The sequence below is a fragment of the Sus scrofa genome, chromosome 2 (assembly GCF_054392235.1).
Source record: "Sus scrofa isolate SSC_HxYL_T2T_F1_AM1 chromosome 2, Sscrofa_HxYL_maternal_Yorkshire_Landrace_v2.0, whole genome shotgun sequence".
Lineage (NCBI taxonomy): Eukaryota > Metazoa > Chordata > Mammalia > Artiodactyla > Suidae > Sus > Sus scrofa.
This window is the reverse complement of record NC_139384.1, coordinates 14,289,783-14,306,221: the sequence shown is the minus strand read 5'-3', so window position 1 is coordinate 14,306,221 and position 16,439 is coordinate 14,289,783. Positions and strand designations below refer to the sequence as shown.

Sequence of the window (16,439 nt, the reverse complement as noted above, 5' to 3'; positions counted from 1 at the left end):
CCACTCCCAGGCATCTATCCAGAGAAAACCATGACTCACAAAGACACATGTACTCCAATGTTCACTGCAGCACTATTTGCAATAGCCAAGACATGAAAACAACCTAGATGCCCATCGACAGAGGAGTGGATAAAGAAGAGGTGGTAAATATTCACAATGGAATATTACTCAGCCACTAAAAGGAACGAAATAATGGCATTTTTAGCAACATGGATGGACCTAGAAATTATCATGCTAAGTGAAGTCAGTCAGACAATGGGACACCAACATCAAATGCTATCACTTACATCTGGAAACTGAAAAAAGGACATAATGAACTTCTTTGCAGAGCAGATACAGACTCACAGACTTTGAAAAACTTATGGTTTCCAAAGGAAAGAGTTTGGGGGGGGTGAGATGTGCTGGGGTTGTGGGATGGAAATACTATAAAACTGGATTGTGACGATCATTGTACAACTATAAAAGTAATAAAATCATTGAGTAATAAAAAAAAAAGGCACAGCAATAACGAATCCAACTAGTAACCCTGAGGTGGCAGGTTCAATCCCTGTTCTCACTCAGTGGGTTAAGGATCCAGCATTGCCATGAATTGCGGTGTAGATCACAGACGAAGCTCAGATCTGACATTGCTGTGGCTATGGTGTAGACCGACAGCTGTAGCTCCAATTCAACCCCTAGCCTGGGAACCTCCATATGCTGCTGGTATGGCCCTAAAATGGAAAAAAAAAAAAACTTTTCAGAAACAATATTCTAGGATAAGTATTGTCCTCAGTTTATACACACACAAAAAAATTAAAGTAAAAATCACATGGATAATTCATTAGGGATTCTGTATTCTTATTTTCATCTCCTAATCCGAGATACAATTGAGAAAGGCATTTTCATGTCTCACTGTTTTCCCCACAAGCTGAGAACATTACAAAGTGCAGGATACAAATATTATTTAAATCCCATTGAAGAATTTGTGGGTAAATTAACTAAACTGTTATTTCTAACAATTTCATTATTTATACAAAGCAAAAATACAGGTCTTTATTCTGAAATGATTGCTGTAGAAATATAAAATACAACCCTGTGACTATGTACATACTCCCAGTTCATAGGAAATCTCACAGTAAACTGAGAAAAAAATCATATGCTATTTGTAAAGTACTAGAGAAGAAGCATGAGGCTGTTAATACAGAATTCAAAACTGTTTACATGTAGCAATGTTTAGGGATTGTCACAGAGAAAAATAACACTTTAATCAATGTCACAATGATAAAAATAGCCTACTTATTGAGAATTTATCATAACAAGGGACAACACTAGGTAGCTGACATTTATTATCTGATTTAAATTAAAGCAGGATGCTCAAATGTCTCAGAGTTTTAGCAGAGCTCCTTGAATCATGGACAAAATACTAGGTGGCTGAATTTGCTGAATTTTATCACAGTGTGGATACGGCCTCACTAAGGTGATGGAAATAGCCCACCCTGAATCCTCCAGCATTAGAAGATCATATCATTCACCTCTAATGTCTCTAAACCCAGAAGTTGTGGAAAGGTGAAGAAAATTTGGGGAGGATTTTTTGTGAAGGAATAGTTACTATGCCACTCTTCGCTTTACAAGCCAGAGGACAGAGCCTGCTCTTGCAGATTTTGGAAGACCCAGAAGCACCTGTTGTCCATGTGAGAAGGATATGGGCCTAATGGAAGCGGGAAGATTCTGGGTCATCTTAAAAGGAATTCCCTCTAGTCAGCATCCTGGAGGGGTGGGAGAATCACAGCTGAGGAGTGCTGCTGGAGGATCCATAAATGTCCAGCCAGAGGAGGCACTGGCCTCACAAAGAACTAAGAGACAGAATGCAGAGGTCACAGGGAGTGGGGCAAGGGGCACTCTGGCTCTGAGGACCCCATAAAAGCATCCCCTGAGAGAAAGAGGCAGTCATCATGCACCTGCCATTAAAAGAGGCTTTTCTGTGATCATCCATATGGAAAGAGAATCTGAAAAAGAATGGATGTGTGTATAACTTTGTTATACAGCAGAAATTATCACAACATTGTAAATCAACTATCCTTCAATAAAACTTTAAAAAAATGAAAAAAAAAAGAGGCTGAGCCAGGGTCCAACTACACCGGTCAACTTTTTCTGCTCTCTTTCCCCTCTTCTTTCCATCCTAGCATTTGATTTGGTCCTGGACTGGCCGCATACAGCAGAAAAAGAAACTATATATGCAGAATGATTTTTAAAAATAATAACTGATATTAAGTAAGATATTTTTCAGAACATAGACTGTGAGGTGTCTGAGAGAATCAAAATTAAACAGACTGTGGGTAAGAACTATGGTAGTGGCATATCATACAGAAAAGATCATATACAGGGCTTAATGAATCCACACTGATTAACTAGATGAATGAATAATTGGGTGGACGAATGGCTAAAGGGTGACACCAATGCCCCAGACACATGCAAGTGGCCTGGAATCTTAGGAATCTTCACAATGAATCTATCTTCTTAGATCCCCCAGTTTCCTTTCTCGAGGAGAATTTAGGCCCTACCAAACTTCCTCTTAGCGACAGTCCTGCGGATGGCATCTTTGACCTCCTTATTCCTTAAGCTGTAGATAAGTGGGTTCAACATGGGGATCACAGCTGTGTAAAAGACAGACACCACTTTATTGACATCCAGGGAGAAACTCGCACTAGGCCGTACATAAATAAAGAAAAGAGTTCCATACAGGATGGAGACGGCTGTCAGGTGAGAAGAGCACGTAGAAAAGGCTTTGCGCCTCCCGTGGGCAGAGCGGATCTTCAGGATGGCGACGAGGATGTACACATAGGAGATGAGGATACTCAGGCCACTGAAGACCCCCACCGCTCCGGCCACGACAAAGACCACCAACTCATTGATCCTGGTGTCAGCACATACGAGGGAAAGCAGTGGGGACATGTCACAGAAGAAGTGATTAATGACATTGGGACCACAAAAAGGGAGACGGAACGCATTGGTTGTATGAGTCATGGTGTTCACGAACCCAATGACGTAGGGGCCAACCACCAGCTGGATACAGAGTCTCTGGGACATGGCGACTGAATACAATAATGGGTTGCAGATGGCTACGTAACGGTCATAGGCCATGGACGCCAGGAGAAAACACTCTGCTGCCACAAAGAACCCAAAGAACCACTGCTGCAAAGCACAGCCCAAGAAAGAGATGGCTTTCCTCTTCACGAAGAAGTCAGCCAGCATCCTGGGGCTCACGACCGAGGAGAAGCACAGGTCCACAAAGGACAAGTGACTGAGGAAAAAGTACATGGGTGTGTGAAGGTGGGAGTCGATCTGTATCAGAAAAATCATACCCAAGTTTCCGGTTAGGTTGATGATGTAGAAACTCAGAAAGAGCAGGAAGAGGAAGACCTGCAAATGCGGGTTGTAACTCAAACCTCTGAAAATAAACTCGGTGACCCTCGTGTAGTTTTCACTGGCCATTGATTGACTCTGGTTTCCACTAGAAGAGCAGAGGTAGCACAACGGATTTGGTAAACAAATCTTCCAAAAGAGGCCATGGAAAAAACAAATTAGTAACTAGGAAAGCCTATGCCTTACTTGCCTGCTATAACAACTAAGAAAATAAAAGTGAGGTAGAAGTCAATGCAAAAGATCAGACCTGAAACTATAATAAGATTCCATATACAGAAATCCATCAGTATATGATGCGAAAATGGAAAGAACATGGAAGAAATCTGGAAAGGAGCCTATATTATCCCAACCCTGGATCCTCTGCATATTCTTTTTCATCCACTCTAAGAATGGCCTTGGTACACAACAATGTAATCAATGTAAATCAATCATATTTCCATTAAAAAAATTTAAGAATGGCCTTGTTTAAGTCAGCTGATCTCTTTGAACCTGAGCAGACCATTCATTCAATGTGGCTAAAACTTTGATTTCTCAGAATTGCCATCCACTTAGAATGAGAACATTGATGTACAAGTGCTCAGAAAACTACTTACACTTTAATTATTTTATTAGCCCATGAATATTTTAGTTCAAAATCACACTTAGGCTAGACCATTGTCCTTTACTTTCCTAATTCGAAACTTATCATTTGACTTCAGGAAGGTCTTCTCAGAGGCCAAAGAATACAGCTTACACTATATCTTTTGCTTCAGGAGCATTAAAGAGAAGATGGTATAGCCAGTCAAACTGTCCACCCATCATGTGCATTTCTCATTTGAACCTCTTCAAGGTCTCCTCCAGGATTGGTCATGTACTACAGCTCCATCTTCCATTTGACAACAGCCCCACACTCCTCGACTCTTCCTTATCAGCCTCGGTTTCTAAAGTTGCTCAAGTCTTCAGTGCACATGTTAATTTCTCAGTGTTTCTGTGCCACTAGGTGCTCCGAATCAAATATAATGTCCCATACAAGGTGGAGGACACAATGGGCTCTCAGGTTCAGAGCTCTAGGAGAATATCAACACAACCCATGATAGCCTTATCACAGCAAGGAAATCACTCAGGTGGTTTCAACTGGAATGTGAGCTGAATTCAATGCTATCTTTTCTCCTTACCCTGCTGCTGAAGCATCTCTCTCCTGTTTTATACTTATGTGATTACAGTTCGATCCAGTTGCAGAACCTAAGCTTATCACCACATAAATGATCTCTTCTTAGACCTCACTCAACCATCCAACGAAGATGAAGATCTAGCTAATCCTGGCCATGAACCAAATCTGTAATTTATTTTTAATTCCACTGAAAGTTTATATTCTCCCAAACTTGTTAAAAATCAGGTAGAAAGAAGACCAGATAATGATTCAGAAGTTCTCAACTTACATTTTAATGGGCTTCCTCTTCTTTAAAGGTGACAAGAAGAATTAGAGTAAAAATGGGCCAAATTCCCTCCTAGTTTTCATCTCTTCCCTTAACATTGGCTGCCTTCACACACAGAATGGGTGAGAATTTTCAATAGTTGTTTGATTTTATTCTGTTTTCTTCCAAAAAGAAAATGCGGAAGACTCCACTGTAAAATATATTCAGAGTCCTCATCAATTAGCTACAAGTTGTCTGAACTATTTGCATCATTTCGTCTTTGTTGTTACCGAAGATATTCTGCTCCCAAAGTGTACCGTATCTTGGGAATGAGCCACTAAGGGAAAGCACAATTAGTATTTTGTTACATAGCCCAAGTCAGTCCAATGAGGTCTATTTTTTTTTGTATTATTATTTTTCTGATAATTTTGTGCGTTTTTTTTTGCAACTGGATACAGCTCTCCATGTTTAGTTCCAACCGAAGCAAGGAAATTCTATGGGGTCCTTTGTAAAGTAGCATGGGGAGTTCCTGTTGTGGCACAGCAGAAACAAATCCAACTAGTACCCATGAGGATGTAGGTTCAATCCCTGGCCTTGCTCAGTGGGTGGGGGATCTGGCATTGCAGTGAGCTATGGTGAAGGTCACAGTGAAGCTCAGATCCTGAGCTGCTCTGGCTATGGTACAAGGCAGGAGCTGTAGCTCCAATTCAACCCCTAACCTGAGAACTTCAGATGCCTTGAGTGTGACTCTAAAAAACAAACAAACAAAAAAAGTAGCATGGATTCAGGGGTCAGTGGAGGACTTGGCTCTCCTTACCCTCTTGGTTTTATGCTAATATTGGGCTGGAAGAGAAGAACTTCTGATGATGTATTAACTGGTCATTAAACTTTAGCAAGAGATTACATCTGAACTGTTAGCACAGGGCAAAAGAAATGCATTTCTTATTGATGAAAAAAAAAAGGGATTACAAACCAAACAAAATACTCTAGGGTTATGTTTTGCTTCCAACACAAATAGCACCATCTTGACAAAAGAGAGTCAACTGGAAACCAAAACGTTGATTCTAGCCTGAGTCAGCAAAAACTTTCAGTCTGTTGACATGGAATACAACTTCTCTACTCTAGAGGGGTTTGCTTGGTTGGTTTTGTTTTTAATTTTTCTGTATGCTGCTGCATTCTTTAAAGTAATTTTTTCCCATAAGATCTTAATTTTTGATAATAACATTTTGGTGACTCTACATAGCAAAGACAATTTTATTTCTCCTCTGAAAACTCTGTAGACATTGCCCTTGCATTATTAATTTTTTTGCAATTAATACTGTTAACAAGATTGAGAATTGTTTGACTGTATTCACTTTTGGGGGTAGCAGGTTTTGATTGCCTTTGTACTTGATTATTTTATTAGCCTCACAGTTGCACTTTATTTTATTAACCTTAAAAAAAAAAACCCTCCTTTTTATTGATTTTTGTCTTAAACACAGCAAAAATTTTAAATCTAATCAGTTGGTTTTTTAATTAGCTCAGAAAACATTTTTTTAGTTTTAAAAACCCCTTTTGTTTTGATTGCTGACTTATCCTAAACATACATGTAATAATACTTGCTCAATCTCTATGTTTTTGATACGATTATGTTTCTTCTCATCTTTTAAACCATATTTGTTCTGTTCTCCACATCTTGCAAGTAGCTTTTCATATTGGCAATTTCAAATAAGAACTTGATCTTCTAAATGTCAATTCTTTATTTAAAGCTTCTCATTTGGCTTTTAACTGTGAGGTTGCACTGAGTTCCTCAATAATACTTAAATTGCCTTTATCTCATTCTTTTAAAAATTTAATCTCTTCTATGATTTTTTGCCCCTTCGGTCATGGTGACAAACACGTCTGAGATCTGCTTAGAAAAATCCAAGTATTTTTCTAATGTTTTTTTCTGGTTCCTTTGGTATGACATTTGGAAATTACGTGATTCTATTGAGTTGTCATAATAATCATTTTCTATTGTGTGACAGTGTGAGTTCATTGGTTTAATATTGCTGAGGGGTTTTATCTGTATCTTTTCTTGAATGAAGTGTCTTCTACAAACAACAAGCATTTGCCACTAATCAGGGTTTGTGGGGTACTTTTGGCCCTATCTGCTGTCTTCCTGATGGCTGGTAATAGCTTTTGCTTTGAGGAATTGGTTAATGCTTACATAAGCATAACATTTATAAAATTTTCTAAATTTTTGAAATATCACTTAGTAATTCAAATGGAAATGAATATTGAAGTCTTCTTATATTGTTTATCACATGATTATTTTTATTTTTTAAAAGAACATGAGAAATTTATTTATTTATTTTGTATTTCCCCAATACATTATTATTTTTTTTCTACTGTATGTCATGGTGACCCAGTTACACACACATGTGCACATTCTTTTTTCTCACATTATCATGCTCCATCATAAGTGACTAGACATAGTTCCCAGTGTTACACAGTATGATCTCACACGATTATTATTAATTTTGTTATGTAAATCTGTTTTGAATCATGTATTTCCAATATTTATTTTTAAATTTATTTTCTTAAGTCATGAGGTCCTAATTTCCTACATATTTCCAACATTTATTTTTAAATTTACTTTCTTAAGTCATGAAGTCCTAATTTCCAGGTATCTTATTTCTAGTTGTAATGACATAATTACTGTTGACTAAATCTGGAGTGTCAAGGTCATAAAACAAACCCATTTGTAAGACAAAAGACAGATAATTAGGTTATTGTCAATGTATATTTGCATTCTCTTCAAATCTATTTTCTTCTTTCACCTAAATCACTTACTGGGGAAGGAAAAGTCAGCAATGGAAGGAAAGGTACAAATAAATAATGCTAAACCTACTACAGAATACTCACCTGTACTGCAAATAATTTGTACATTGTTAGCTAAATAAGGATAAATTAGGAGAAAAACGTTTTATTTGTTTTATTATAATCATATCAGATTGATTTTGGAAACTCTGTTTCAAACTCACGCAATTCCTAGCTGAAGCCAAATGCCACATATAATTACAGATTTCATGTTTTACCAACATCAATGCTATCTTTGATAACCAATGAGTTAAAAATAAATAAATAAATAAATAAATAACAAGGTAGACAAATTAATAATACAACTGGTATTATCGACAGAACATGAATTTAGAAGATTATTATATCAAAAATACTACATGTGAAGGTAAACTACTCCAGATGTAAACAGATAAGAGAACTAGAACAAACAATCCAAAAACTTGTATGGAACCACAAAAGACCCAGAATTGCCAAAGCCATCCTGAGGAACAAAAACCAAGCAGGAGGCAGAACTCTCCCAGACTTCAGGCAATATGACAAAGCCACAGTAATGAAAACAGTGTGGTACTGGTACCAAAACAGACATACAGACCAATGGAACAGAATAGAAAACCCAGAAATAAACCCACACACCTATGGTCAATTAATCTTTGACAAAGGAGGCAAAAACATAAAATGGGAAAAAGACAGTCTTTTTAGCAAGTGGTGCTGGGAAAACTGGACAGCTGCATGTGAATCAGTGAAACTAGAACACACTCTCACACCATGCACGAAAATAAACTCAAAATAGCTTAAAGACTTAAACGTAAGACAAGACAACATTAAACTCCTAGAAACATAGGCAAAACATTCTCTGACATCAACCTTACAAATATTTTCTCAGGTGAGTCTCCCAAAGCAACAGAAATAAAAGGAAAAATAAACCAATGGAACCTAATCAAACTGACAAGCTTTTGCATAGCAAGGAAAACATTAAAAAAAAATAAAAAGACAACTTATAGAATGGGAAAAAAATAGTTTCAAATGATGCAACTGACAAGGGCTTAGTCTGTAAAATACACAAATTTATACAACTCAACAGCAAAAAAGCCAAAAACCCAATTGAAAAATGGGCAAAAGACATGAATAGACATTTCTCCAAAGAAGATATGCATATGGCCAACAAGCACATGAAAAAAAATGCTCAATATCACTGATTATTAGAGAAATCCAAATCAAAACTACCATGAGATACCACCTCACACCAGTCAAAATGGCCATCATTAATAAATGCACAAATAACAAATGCTGGAGGGGGTGTGGACCCTCCTGCACTGTTGCTGGGAATGTAAGCTGGTACAGCCACTATGGAGAACAGCACGGAGGTACCTTAGAAACCTATATGTGGAACTACCATATGACCCAGCAGTCCCACTCTTGGGCATATATCCAGACAAAACTCTCCTTAAAAAAGATACATGCACCCACATGTTCATTGCAGCTCTATTCACAATAGCCAAGACATGGAAAAAACCCAAATGTCCCTTGACAGATGATTGGATTAGGAAGATTTGGTATGTAGACACAATGGAATACTACTCAGCCATAAAAAGGAAGAAAATAATGCCATCTGCAGCAACATGGATGGAACTAGAGACTCTCATGCTAAGTGAAATATGTCAGAAAGAGAAAGACAAATACCACATAATATCACTCATATCTGGAACCTAATATATGGCACAAGTGAACCTTTCCACAGAAAAGAAAATCATGGACTTCGAGAAGAGACTTGTGGTTGCCAAGGGGGAGGGGGAAGGAGTAGAATGGGCTGGGAGTCTGGGATTAATGCCTACTATTGCATCTGGAGTGCATAAGCAATGGGATACTGCTGCATAGCATTGGGAACTATGCCTGGTCACTTGTGGCGTAGCATGATAATATGAGAAAAAAGAATGTATACATGTATGTGTGATTGGATCACCTTGCTGTGCAGTAGAAAATTGACAGAACACTGTAAACTGGCTATAACGGAAAAAATAAAAATCATTATAAAAGAAAGAAAAAAAACCAGCTCAGAGGGCTCCAGGTGAAATTTCTTTAAGAAAATGAAACTGACAGAATACCAGATCCATCTAAAATTATAACTGACTGGGAATTCCAGACAGAATTAGAAATTATTTCATAGAAAATTGAGCAAACAAAACTAAGACTATTATCGTGAGGAAAAAAAGTTATATGGCTCAGTATATATAGCGCATGGCTCAATTGTAATTAGCTTTTGCCTGGTTAAAAAAATGACATAGTTGAAAAATATGCATAATATATTGCATACCTCAAATAAAAGTGGCTTTTGCATAGTGAAAAGTGATACAGCTGAATACTGATCTAACAAAAACTACGATAAAATTGTAATTGCCCTTGTGGCACAGCGGAAACGACCTGATTAGTATCCATGAGGACACAGGTTCGATCTCTGGTCCTGCTCAGTGGGTTAAGGATCCGGCATGTTGCCAAGAGCTGTGGTGTAGGTCACAGACACAGCTCAGATCCCATATTGCTGTGGCTGTGCTGTAGGCCAGCAGCTGCACCCCTGATTTGACCCTTAGCCTGGAAACTTCCATACAATGCTGGTGCAGCCCTAAAAATAAAAGCAAAAAATGGGGGGGGTACAATAAAATTGTATTTGGTAGTGGTGGAATAGAAAAGATGTTGTTGATACAGTGAAATGGGACTTTGGGGAAAGTTAAATCCTCACTTTTCATACAGGGAAGTTAAAAGGCCATGACCAAAACTAACATAATCCATTAAGTAAAAAGAGAGGCAAGTTATTTAGTGGTTGTCTCTGGGGAGGGAGATATTGAGAGTGGGAACTCTCACAGGAACTGCTTTTTAAAAATTTTCTTTTGCTTCTTCATAAAAAAGCCTTATAGAACTAAATGATCCTTTAAATTTTCAGAGTAAGAGATGCTTGCTGAGTACAAGCTGGTTTCAAAGAGGACTGAGACTTGAAGGAAATCTTCAATGAAGAGGCAGAGGACCCAGGGGTGTTTGATAGCATGTCTTTGTCCACTCAGGCTGCTATAACAAAATACCCTCGACTGAGTCACTTATAAACACAAGAGTTCATTTCTCACAGTGGTGGGGCTGAGAGGTCCCAGATCAAAGTGTTAGCAGGGGAGTTCCCATTGTGGCTCACTGGGTTAAGAACCCAAAATGGTGTCCATGAGGATATGAGTTCAATCTCTGGCCTCACTCAGTGGGTTAGGGATCCCCATATATGGCTCTGATCACAGGTTGCTGTGGCTGTGGCTTAAGCTGTCAGCTGCCACTCTGATTGGACCCCTAGCTGGAGAACTTCCATATGCTGCAGGTGCAGCCCTACAAAAAAGAAAAAAATAAAAATAATAGGAAAAAAAAAAGTGCCAGCAGATTCATTGTCTCATGAAGACTTGCTCCCTGGTTCATAGAGGGCTGTCTCCTAACTCTGGCTTCACTTACCCAAAGGGTCAAGAGTGCTCGCCAAGGTCTCTCTGATAAGAGAATTCACTCCATTCATGAGGGCTCCACCCTCAAGATCAAGTCCCTCCCAGGGTCCTACTTCCAAATACTATCCTATCGTAGATGGAGCAGGTGAATTTGGGGGAGACACAAGCATTCAATCTATAAGACAGGGATTCCTCTGGGTTCCTAGGGAAGACTGGGAAGGGCAGTGATGGCAGATTGTGCCAGGAAATATATGTATGGAAGGGCGAAGTGAAGAGAGAATGGGTGGAGAGAAACTACAGTAGATGAGAGCAGCAGTGTCTTAAGGAACAGGAAAGGAAGAAAGAGATATATGATGTAGTGAGCCTGGCTGTTCCAAATGTGCCTTCAAATTAACTCTGTCATCACTTCTGGGATGGGGAGGGAGGGGCTCTCAGCTCTCTCAGGATTCCACGCAGCCCAGACGAGTTACCCTACCACGTGAAGTCAAAGCTCTGATGTATGGAACACCCCAGGTGTCCAGAAGTATCAGGTGTGGTTTAACTTAAATTCAAAGGCTCACAGCTGGAAACTCAGACATTCCGGAACACCTGGAAATGATACTTGGCAGCAGACAGTGGCGGTGTAGTCTTTACCCTGAGGAAGGTGATGAAGCATTTATCCTGTTTAGTCTCTTATCATCTCAATACCGACCACTGCTTCTCCAAATGATTTTCTATAGCTACACAGGAGCTATCCAAAGACAAACACAGGCATTTTTCCTTCTCCCATCCAAGGGAATGATTGTGGATATACCTAGGGATTTATGGAACACGTTTAAGAAATATGAACTTAACCAATAGAGCGCTATGAAAAACATCACTCGACTGTGAAATGTCATCTCCTCCCAAAGAGGCATTTTTCCTTATAATCCATAAAGGATTGATATTTATAATCCTTAAGTTACCATTCAAATGAGTTTTAGAAATTCAAAGATTCCCACAGAAAGTTTTAGATTGACACATAACATAATGAAAAGTGCCTTCGGGAGTTCCCATTGTGGCGCAGTGGTTAACGAATCCGACTAGGAACCATGAGGTTGCGGGTTCGATCCCTGGCCTTGCTCAGTGGGTTAACGATCCGGCGTTGCCGTGAGTTGTGGTGTAGGTCGCAGATGCGGCTCGGATCCTGCGTTGCTGTGGCTCTGGCGTAGGCCGGTGGCTACAGCTCCGATTCGACCCCTAGCCTGGGAACCTCCCTATGCCGCAGGAGCGGCTCAAGAAATGGCAAAAAGACCAAAAAAAAAAAAAAAAAAAAAAAAAAAAAAAGGAAAAGTGCCTTCGGACTCCAGTGTGGGAAACACGGACCTAGATGAAGAGTTCCCAGCCGGGCTGTATATTAGAAGCACCTTGGAAGATTTTTAAAGCACTGGAGAAAGGGTCTCTGAGGAGCCCCAGGAGATTCAAAGTTCAGCCACTGTTTGGACCGAGATCTAGAGCCTAGACCCCGGCTGAGCCTCCTCATGGGCATCCATGCCTCAGCTCTGCCCTCAGATCCCTCCCGCACCCAGCACCAGGACGTACATGGTGGCTGAGGCAGAGCCATAAGAAGTCCCCTGAGTACCAGATATTCTTGGAGTTGATCTTAGTTCCTTGCTCTTCAAACCTCATACATCCTGCCACAACCTGCCTTTCCAACATGACATTCATCTCCTCACCTTTAATTACTGCACTTTAATCCGATGGGGCTATCCATGCTGCCCTCCTGTGAATCTTTCATCAAACCACCGTGTTTGTTTTCAAACCAGTCCCCAGAATAGCTTAAACAGGACCTCCTCTATCAAAAGGCTTCCTCTGACACCTGCAATCCAAGCAATTTCTCCCTCTAAATTTCAAAACATGTAGTGACCTCACCTATGGAATTTATTGGTGCTACCAATTTTTAAATTCTGAAATAATTATATTAAAATTCAAGTATGAAAAACCATAAAACACAAAAATAAATTATTTGCCAAATATTCCAATCTATGGTCAATATGTATTTAAAAATGAAAATAGCAGTAAAAATTTTTAAACTACATTATTTTATATTTTTTTAAGCAGTAAAGGACACACAAGGAAAAGTATTTACAACTAATGTTAGAAAACCATTTTGTAAATTATTATGGTGATGTAAGGAATTGCATGGTGAATTTATGGTGATATAAGAATGTTTGATGAAGGACAAAAAATCTCTGAACCACGTTTCTAGGACAAGTATACCGTGATTCTGTTACATATCACAAGAAAATTATTTTCCCACTTTACGTTTTAGTTTCACAATTATGACAACAAGAATTTTAGAGTAGTTTAGGGATTTTTAATTTTTATGTGCTATGAGCTTTAAAGAATCTCTGAGATAGGAGTCTTTTTCTGTACCAAGGCCCAAACATATGAAATTTGTATACAATTTCACAGCCCTTCAAAGTTAGTTCTTACACTTTTGAAAGCTTTTTTCCATGCCTACTATCTTAACAATGCTTCCAATAATTAAAGGAAACGTTAGACAATTTTATTGTGATAGATAAGCTGATGCTGCCATCTGGTGGCAGAGTTTAACAACACCTTAAAAAAAGACCTAGAACACGGTGTTATTTCACTAGGAATGGCGCCTACACAACCTATATTAACTATATTAACTGAGACCGTGTTAACAGAAAATGAGTAAAGAGTAAAAGATGAAGGATGTTTCATAAAGAATGTTAAATAGTGCATCTCGTGGTATTGAAAGTCTAACAAACTTTGACCCTCTTGTTTTAAAATGCTCAATATTGAAAACTAGGTTTTCAAGAATTTATGGAATAAGGTCATTTTGAGGGAATCTTCATTAACCTCAAATTCAATCAGGGCTAATATCAGCCTTAACATTTAATGATATTTTATCACATTCCTTTCAAAATAACTTCATATAGATTTAACATATTTATATATGTTAAACTACTTTAGTGTCATATATTGCCCTAGATTCTGAAGATAAAGAAGTAGTATTTCCCCAGGTCATTCAATAAAGAAGAACTCTTCTTCTTCTAGGCTACTAAAATTTTACGAAATTTAAGCAGGTTCATATAGTGTCCTATGCCTTCCTAATATCTATAAAGATGATCATATGGAAATTTTATGAACCTAAATAAATAATAATGAGTAGCAGAAATATCAGTTACAATCCTCTGAGCCCTTATCTGTAATATCTTACTTAATTTTATATTAATATATATATAATGTAACATATAATGTTACCCCATTTCATAATGAATATAAGAAATTTTTGTTTAAATTACTTGTGATATTGGCTACTGCTTTTTATTTTACATATTTTGCAATATGTAATCTCATCTGCATAACCTGAGTATAACTGCGACATGCTCACTTAAATTCTCTCTCTCTCACACACACACATATATACTCACAAACTCTAAGCATATTTTAAAATATTTTTTTCCAAGAGTGTTTCTCACATTGGTAGGGGATAGGAAAGTATGAAAATGCTCTTTCTCTCTCCAAAGCATCTTCTTTATAAACCTTTCTTTCTCTTTCCTCAAAGTTCCATTTAAAATGTTTTTTCTGCCCAACTAGATCTCCCCTTTCTCTTCTTTGGCAACAGAAGAAACACTCTTTGTCCATCCCGCACCAGTGGCACTGAGTGAGGCCCTGCCTCTCCCCGGCCACATAGGTAAGTAAGCACCTGGTCCAGAGGAGAAGGGACCTCAGCACTCTGGACATGGCCACCAGATCGGTAAGCAAGAATTAGGCCAAACTCACAGCACTTGTGTCAAATGCAGAGCGGGAAAGTGAATAGAAACCTTTTCTCCACTATCTTCTCTGAACTGTATTATCTTTTAATGCACTGAATCTAAAAATCAAGCCAAGAGTCAACCAGAATGTGGTGTGGATATTTTGTCTGCACCCTCTCTCTCCAAAAGAGGCATCTGTGCCAATTTGAATTAGGATTGCCTATTCCTACAGTAGAAAACTCAGAATAATGGTGGCCTTTTAAAAGTATTTAAGGAATTTATTTTCTCTGTCATAAAACATATGTGGAGGTCTCAGTATAGGGCTGATACAGCTGATACACAGTATCAGGAACGCAAATGTTTCCTCATGGCCCAAGGTGACTGCTCAAGGTCCAGACATTAAGGTTGCATTCCAGGTCATATGAAAGAGGTGAAAGGAATGGCATTCTCTGAAAATCTAAGGAGACATCCTAGAAGTTCCTTCCACCTACAGACCAGAACTTAGTCACAAGTCAACATCCACCTATAAAGGAGAATGAGAAAGGCAGTTTTCCATCTTGGATTCAGTGTGCCCAGGTGAAACCGGGGCTTCCATTAAAAACAGGCAGAATGAAAGGTGGGATGCCTCTTTAGCAGTTCCTGACATGGAATGAAATGGAATTCATTTGGCTGTTTCTCATCCCTTCTTTTTCCAAGGTGATCTGATCATGCTGATGGCATTAGTACAATAGTTAAAAACAAAAGCTTTGCTGTCTGAGGATCTGAATTAGAAACTGAAACCACTACATACTAGCAGCATGATCCTGCCTCCTTTGCAAGAAAGCCTCCATCCTATTATGCTCTTCTTTTTGTGTAGTAGTACTGGTCACAGTTAGGTTTGCTTTTATTTGCAAGCCTCTCTTCTCCCAATGGCATGTAAGCTGCGTGGCGGAAGAGTCTTTGCCTGTATTGTTCACAGATATATTCTCAGAACCCAGGACACCACCTACCAAGGATCATGTATCATCGCATGTGTCTCTGTTAATTTCATACAATATTTTGGCAATTAAATCTCCCATCAAGAAGAATATTTAATAAAAAATAGTTTAAATATTTAGGATGTATGATTTAAACAGGCAAGATAATATTTCATGTGAAATCCTTAAAAATATTATATGTAATACACAGAAAAATACTGGAAGAATATAGACAAACGACTTACAGATGTTCTGCACAAACAAAATCATAAGAACATGTGTTTTTTAAGATCCCACTGTCATATAAAATAGACCATGTATATTTACATATTTCTGAATTCTACATATACTGTACAAATTTACATATACAGGAAAATAACTGAAATAAATATATGAAAATAGCCACAGTTTTCATATGTGACTAGTGTAATAAGATGAAATTTGCGTATGTGTTCTACCTTCCAGATATCCTAAAATGACTTTAAGCACCACCCCCAGATGTGTTTTTATTATTTGTCTTAGGCAACAAAATCTTTTTTAATTTAGGCAAATATGTTGCTTATTCTTGATAGTTTTTAATTGGATTTATACATTAAATTGTATAATAACCTAAGTTGAAATATCCTCTCAGTTTTAAAAAAAAAAACTGCCTCA

The 16,439-nt window shown here is 38.2% G+C and overlaps 2 protein-coding genes across 2 annotated transcripts in view; both read right to left on the bottom strand.

Annotated features, from left to right (window-relative positions):
* The window catches only part of LOC110259553 (olfactory receptor 9G4-like), a 166,946-nt gene that overhangs the window by 49,582 nt on the left and 100,925 nt on the right, over positions 1 to 16,439 (bottom strand). The window lies entirely within an intron of this gene.
* Positions 2,530 to 3,471, bottom strand: LOC100515647 (olfactory receptor 5G9). Its single transcript, XM_003122766.2, has one exon. The coding sequence runs from the start codon at positions 3,469 to 3,471 to the stop codon at positions 2,530 to 2,532; it is 942 nt and encodes a 313-aa protein (XP_003122814.2).